Genomic DNA, 6,383 nt, shown 5'->3' on the forward strand with positions numbered 1-6,383 from the left:
ATCGTCCTCCGGCTTGTGCTGGCCTCTGGCCGCCCGATGAAGATAAGGGCTTTGGAAAATATCTGGCTTTCAAATTTCGAATATTCCTCGCGGGGGTTTTAGGGCTTTTTAGCGCGGCTATGGCGTTGCGCTGCGCTCCAATCGCCGAGCGCCCAGGTCTGTCTGCGCGTCAGTCGATTTTTCGTGTTCTAGGTCGTGGCTCGAGGAGGATTGGTGCAATTCGGGATTCCTTGGCGTTCCCATACGAGAATGTGGGCGACTGCTTGCTTTACACTGCTCCAGACGCGATGGCGAGGAAGAAGAAGCCCAAGGCGCTTGTTCAATTCCTTGGGGGGGCATTTATCGGCGCTGCTCCAGAGCTGACTTACAGGTAGAAGAATTCTTCTAGTCTTCCCTTGCGAATAGTTCTTTTGTTTTCGTGTCAGCTATTTTATTGAGCTCCTTGCGAAGCAGGGATTCTTGATCATGGCAGCTCCTTACAACGTTACTTTCGATCACGAGTTATGTGCTCGACGAATTCACGGCAACTGGAGCTCGTCTTTGAATTTGCTTGCACAATCGGGCTGCGAATTGTTTGGGCTCTCTCCAAGTGATGTCGCCGAGCTTCCAGTGATAAGTGTTGGTCACAGGTATGTCTATCTGTTTGCATTGTTTCTGTTCGTAAAGACTTTCCCTCCTTCTCTTGCTCACAGCAACGGGGCACTCATGCAGGTTTTGATAGGAAGCTATTGTATAGACGAAAAGCTTCCAAAGGTGAGATTTTTTTTTTCCTTTGCTTCTGTATTTCTGGTAATGACATGGTTCTAACACTAACAGGCCAGTGCAATAATCTCTTTCAACAACAAGCCTGCGGTTCAGGCTGTTCCATTTTTTGATCAGGTCTTTCTCCGAGCTACATTTTGATTGATTGATTAATTTTCCTCCAGTTAGGACCGACCTTATCCTCAGTAGCTCAAGGCTCACCCGTGATGGCCTTTGCGGAATTTTTAACAGGTAATATATTTTTTCTCCACAACCTCAAGCTGGATGGCTGGTTGTAGAGGAGACAATGAAAGCCATAGCGGATCCACCATTTCCTTTGCCACCGGGCATAGAGCGAGAAAGTCTGGAGCCTGTGAGGAGATTTATTCAACAAATTCCGTCTGTCTTCGGTCAGGTTTTTACTCTTGGTTTTTATTTCTTCAAAGTTCTTCTCATGTTTTAAAGTTTGACAGGTTGCTGATGGAGTCTCCGAGTTTAAACCCACTCCAGAGCAAAACAGAAGCTTAATTTCCAGCAGTTACGCAGTTTCTCATACTCTCCTGGTAAGAAAAGTGTTTTTTTTTCCCTGCCATTGGTAATCAATCACTTCGTCAGGTGAAATTCTCCGTGGACACTATCGACGAGACTGATTCTCTCGAAGCCCTGCTAAGACCGCAAGTAGACAAGATTGGAGGCACGCTCAGGAAGATGGCCTTGACTGGAACACACGCAACACCACTCTTACCTGTAAGTCTCCCAGGATTTCCAAAGCTACGAAGAAACGAGCCTCAGGCCTTCGTTTTCCCAGGATTTGAAGCTAGAACCAGGAAAAATCTACACTCCGGTCGATGCCGTGAGCCAGGCAGTGAGAAAAGCCGCTCTCGCAGACGTAGAGAACTTGGCGAGAAAGATTGGAGACTGGTTTGAAGAGCTCCGAAGTGATGCTCTTCTTTAGAGCTTTCGTGGAAATCCCTTTGCCGTGCATTCTTTGAAGAGAATTTTCTTACCTCGCAGAGAAAACTCAATCTGGTGGAACTTTTCTATTAGGCTATTAATTAAGATAAGCAAATGCTTGGTCAAGCCGGGGCATAAAATATCAATATCGTCCTCCATTGCAGGAGATTCCGTCCCTTCCGGATGACGTGGCAGCTCTTAAGAGAGATGGAATATGGTGTATCGTCCAATGCTCCTAGTTAGAAGCGTCTTCTAGGTCTGGTAGAGCCAGTGTACCACTGCGCTAGGGTTTTCGTGCTCGCGCTCTGGAGCGTGGCGCAGCGCCTACGGCCGTAGCCGCAGCTCAGATCGAGGAGATTTTGGCGGCCAGCTGCCATGCGGAGCCCAGCGCCGAGGCCGATTCGCCGGGCAATCGCGTGGATTCACCGGTTTTGCTTGCTGGATGACACTTGAGGGGGAAATTTCATGCCGCGGTAAGCCATGGAGGTGGATGGGAGTGAGAATGGGTGCGACGCCAATGAGGCTATGGATTGGGCGCCCCATCAGCAGCATAGGAATACCAAGCAGGAAGTTCTTACTGAGATTCTCCAGCGTCTTGTAGAGGAGGGTCACGAGGAAGCCAGTGAGCCAGGCTTCGCTGATGAGCTGCGTGCTCACTTTGCTCGTCTCCCTACCAGGTAGAAAGTTTTTTACATGGTCTGGAATTTCTGTTCTTGGGTTTGAGAGGGAGATCGTTTCTTCCTTGCAGGTATGCTTCAGATGTTAGGAAAGACAGGGCCCAAGTCGTGCTCATCCATAAGAAAATGTTGGAGGAAGCTGAAAATCCAAAGAATTTGCCTGTTCTATATGTCCGAGCTGTGTCTGTACGCATTGCTTGCTTGTCTTTCCTTCTTTCCGTTGTTAACTCTTTTCGTGTTTCTGTAGGTCGAGAGGCCTGATGCGAGCTCCATGAATTCTTCTCCAGCTGATTCGCCATCATATTCACCGTCTTCTAAGGCAGAGTAAGGATTTAGTTGACCCATGCGCTTGTTGTTGATTTCTCGTTCTTTACAGTTCTCACTCTCCTCCTGCCTTTGAAGGAAGACTTCTCACCCCGACGAGCAGCATGTGTTCCACGTACGTAAATACTATACGCATTTCTATCGTTGATGCGATTGAAACCCGTCATTGCAGTCCAAGGATAGGAGACATGCAAATGCACGAAGTGACATTTTCTACTGTTGATAAACCAAAACTTCTTAGCAAGGTTAAGATCTTTTCAGAGTTTGAACTGCCGTGATAATATTTTGCTTGCAGCTCTCCACGATACTTGCAGACGTAAACCTGCATGTATGGGAGGCTCACATATTTTCTACAATTGATGGTTACTCTCTTGACGTTTTTGTAGTATATGGCTGGCATACCGAGGTAGGACCGCCTGATCGAAACTCGTAACTTCAGAGCCAAGATCTTTGGCTTACAGAGTTTTGCACTTGCTTCCTAGAATATCAAGGATTTAGAACAAGCACTAAGAAACTCCGTCGCCTGTATGGAGGTTAGTTTGTGCTCTTGAGTTTTTCTTGGATCTAACTTTACCATACTTCCTGCCAGGAAGGGGTGTGGCTGCGAAGCTCGCCATCGACATCGCCATCTGTATCACCATCGTCTTCACCCGACTCAATCATTGCACCGCAAGCGGGAACTAATGGGTGGAAAATACCTTTGGACGCTCCTGATGATTGGGAAATAGATTCCAGCCAGTTGAAGCGCATTAAGAAAATTCTCCCTTCTTCAAACGGTGACATGTACGTACATAGTAAAATTCTCTTTCACGGAGCTAATTCTGCCACAGATACCGAGGTACATTTTGTGGCCAAGACGTTGCAATCAAGGTTATCAAGCCAGAAACTTGGACCGAGCATTTGCAAGAGTTTGTCCACGAGATTGCTATCATGCGGTACGCTGATTTCTCTATACATTAAACTCTTATAGGTTTGGTTTCAGGAAAGTCAGACACAAGAACATCGTACAGTTTATTGGTGCATGCACAACACCTCCAGATCTCTGTATAGTGACGGGTTAGTACTCGAATTGCATTTAACGTAACCTCTGATAAATTAATTTGTTTCGTGCAGAATATATGTCCGGCGGGACTGTGCATGACTACTTACAGAAACAAAAAGGCAATCTTCACCTCTATGTTCTGCTGAGAATTGCCTTAGACATTGCGAAGGGCATGGACTATTTGCATCAGAACAACATCATTCATAGAGATCTTAAAGCGTCCAGTTTACTCATGGATGAGAATGGGGTATGTTGCAGTTCTTCTAGTTATATGCTCCACTGAGGTTTTTTCAGGTTGTCAAAGTAGCAGACTTTGGTGTCGCTCGTATTCAAGATCAAGATGGAATAATGACGGCTGAAACAGGAACGTATCGATGGATGGCTCCGGAGGTATTGTTGCCTCTTGTGTTATAAGTTCTCAAGTTCTTTCTGTTTTATTGTTTCAGGTACTTGGACACAGTCATTACGATCAGAAGGCGGATGTGTTTAGCTTTGGCGTGCTGCTGTGGGAATTGCTAACAAAGAAGGTGTGTCCTTTTCCTTTAAAGCGTAGCGTGCATAAAAGATGGTTATCACTGCTGCAGGTTCCCTACGAGCTAATGACACCATTTCAGGTTGCTGTCGGAGTACTCCAGGAGGTAATCTCCGACATTCCCTGAGGCTGTGTATGCTTACCCTCTGCATGTGTCACACATATAGGAACTAAGACCAACGATCCCTCAAGATGCCCATCCAAAGTTCTCTCAGCTACTTGAGTGGTGTTGGCGAACAAATCCTGCTGACAGGCCTGACTTTTCCGAAATCACGTTGGTCCTAAAGGACATTATGTCGGAGGTGAGTCGGGCACTCAAAACTGTTTTAACACTGGACTGATCACGCAGCTTTCCAGATTGAAGAATCCTCTCCGAGAGAGAGAAGCAAACAACCACAAGCGCTTGGATTCTTCTCGTTGAAGCGCGGTTCCAAAGTTTTGTAGCATCTTTCTTATTGACGCCCCTTGCCTAGGTGGAAGATTGGTGTGGCCGGTACTTGCCTTCGTCTTGGGGTACCTAGCACGTACGTTCTCTTCCTGGTTTCTTGTAGATATTAACGCTGAGTTTGTATTTCTATGCCTACGGAGAAATGCTATCTGAGTTTAAGATCTGAGTTTGACGTGGCTATAGATATTCCGAGTTGGCTTGCTGACGGGTACAGAGTAGGGTCTTAAAAGGGAGCGAAGAGCAGAGGTAAATTTCTAGTGGGCAGCATTCGTTTGGCGTCTTTGTTTTCCAGACTGACTCTCAGCGCATTCTTATGTTTCAGGCAGTAGCCTCGAGGAATGGGGGCTCTCGCAGCACAGTCTTCACTCGCAGCAAGCGTATGTTTGATCTTACTTTGGCTTCGTTTGAACTTTTCTTGACTTGGCTTTGCAGGTTCAGAGTTTTCGCTACCAATTCAGTCAGGATAGACGAATTCCCCATGATTCAGCGTCTACGTTAGCGCCCTCCAGAGTGTCGTTGAGAAGGGTCGGTTTCGCTCGTAGAAGCACAGATGGGACAACGGAACCGGGTACAGGTAGCAATGCCAGGGTAGAAGAGGAACAGGAAATCTCTCCCAAGGTCGCCATCTCGAGCCCGTTTGCCGGTGGGAAGATATCGTCAAGGCTTGCAGCTGGAAAGGCGGTGCAGCAGCGAGAGATTGCCAAAACAACACCAACCTCGAGCTCTTCCTCGTCGCCACCTTCGGTGCTCGACTCCTCGGATTACAGCAAGCGATTTCCTAGCCCACCCGCGTCACCTTTCTCCATAAAAAATGGAGGTTCCGTCTCCAGCGACAAGAAGGTCCCAGCTCCAACTTCGAGCTCCGTGGCCAAGCCATCGACTACAAAAGCGTCGAAAGCTTTTCCAGCTCCAGCCATTTCCAGCCCCTTCGACAAGAGTCCCCTGCAGACTCCCCCGCGAAAGAGGAGCACGGGAGACATTGACGAGCGGATCCTAGCGTCGAGGAAGGAGATCTTGGACACGCTGTGGAAGGAGAGGCGGCAGCAGCCAAGGATGGTGAACGCAGCACCGGCGGACATCTTCGACGATCCAAAGCCTTCCGAGTCTGACAAGGAGTACAAGTTTGAGCTCATCAGGGGGACTCGTCCCATCGTTCTCATCATCTCCTTCTCACTTATTGCGGCTCTCATGTTTGGGACTGCATTTGTGGCGTGGAAGCTTGGAGCTTTCCACTACGATGAACTTTAGCTCAAAGTAGAAAAGTTAAAGTCAATGCAACTTAAAAATTTACTACTTAGAAATATTTAGTTGTTTAAATTAAAATGAATTTCACTTATTTCAAATGAATAAATTTCGTATTTCAAGCCAAGGCGAACAGAATGGAAAAGCTCCAGGCACTTAGCTCGTCACCGGCAAAGAGAAGAAAAGGGAAAAAGAAAAAGAAACCTGGAATCTGCTACAGAAAATGAACAGCAAACTCGACTAGCCGAAGTGGAAGCTCGTGCTGATGCTCAAGTTGTAAACATAACTAAGGTGTATGTTGTCGATCGAGAGGACGTTTAGACATATAGAAAACAGCTTAAACAGTTTGTTAAATAAAATTCCAAACCCTAAACCCAATAAGAGTTGACAATGGCGATGGTGCCTCGTTTCATACCGACAAGG

General features: G+C 47.0%; 3 protein-coding genes across 5 annotated transcripts; all 3 read left to right on the plus strand.

Annotated features, from left to right (window-relative positions):
- The first annotated feature begins 97 nt into the window (after nucleotides 1-97).
- On the plus strand, nucleotides 98-1,821 carry LOC9638286. The gene is made up of 9 exons (XM_002994125.2): nucleotides 98-370; nucleotides 426-629; nucleotides 693-753; nucleotides 817-879; nucleotides 927-993; nucleotides 1,041-1,156; nucleotides 1,215-1,304; nucleotides 1,357-1,488; nucleotides 1,550-1,821. Exons 1-9 carry the CDS (start codon nucleotides 120-122, stop codon nucleotides 1,694-1,696), a joined length of 1,131 nt encoding a protein of 376 aa, XP_002994171.2. The 5' UTR covers nucleotides 98-119; the 3' UTR covers nucleotides 1,697-1,821.
- An 81-nt stretch (nucleotides 1,822-1,902) lies between these two features.
- On the plus strand, nucleotides 1,903-4,879 carry LOC9638009 (serine/threonine-protein kinase STY8). Of its 3 annotated transcripts, XM_024667716.1 has the most exons (16): nucleotides 1,904-2,372; nucleotides 2,444-2,558; nucleotides 2,620-2,696; nucleotides 2,749-2,811; nucleotides 2,869-2,941; nucleotides 2,992-3,102; nucleotides 3,179-3,229; nucleotides 3,286-3,479; nucleotides 3,527-3,631; nucleotides 3,679-3,752; nucleotides 3,810-3,985; nucleotides 4,033-4,128; nucleotides 4,185-4,265; nucleotides 4,323-4,376; nucleotides 4,438-4,572; nucleotides 4,628-4,879. In XM_024667716.1, the coding sequence occupies exons 1-16, from the start codon at nucleotides 2,176-2,178 to the stop codon at nucleotides 4,712-4,714; spliced, it is 1,689 nt and encodes a 562-aa protein (XP_024523484.1). In that variant the 5' UTR covers nucleotides 1,904-2,175; the 3' UTR covers nucleotides 4,715-4,879. The 3 variants fall into 3 exon arrangements, with proteins under 3 accessions (XP_024523483.1, XP_024523484.1, XP_024523486.1); XM_024667715.1 differs by having other exon boundaries at nucleotides 1,903-2,372; nucleotides 4,185-4,376; XM_024667718.1 differs by lacking the exon at nucleotides 2,444-2,558 and having other exon boundaries at nucleotides 2,268-2,372; nucleotides 4,185-4,376.
- On the plus strand, nucleotides 4,727-6,087 carry LOC112343727 (putative protein TPRXL). Its single transcript, XM_024667719.1, has 3 exons — nucleotides 4,727-4,964; nucleotides 5,041-5,095; nucleotides 5,151-6,087. The coding sequence occupies exons 2-3, from the start codon at nucleotides 5,057-5,059 to the stop codon at nucleotides 5,964-5,966; spliced, it is 855 nt and encodes a 284-aa protein (XP_024523487.1). The 5' UTR covers nucleotides 4,727-4,964; nucleotides 5,041-5,056; the 3' UTR covers nucleotides 5,967-6,087.
- Nucleotides 6,088-6,383: the final 296 nt, after the last annotated feature.

Source organism: Selaginella moellendorffii, unplaced genomic scaffold (genome assembly GCF_000143415.4).
Source record: "Selaginella moellendorffii unplaced genomic scaffold, v1.0 SELMOscaffold_190, whole genome shotgun sequence".
Classification (NCBI taxonomy): Eukaryota; Viridiplantae; Streptophyta; class Lycopodiopsida; order Selaginellales; family Selaginellaceae; genus Selaginella; species Selaginella moellendorffii.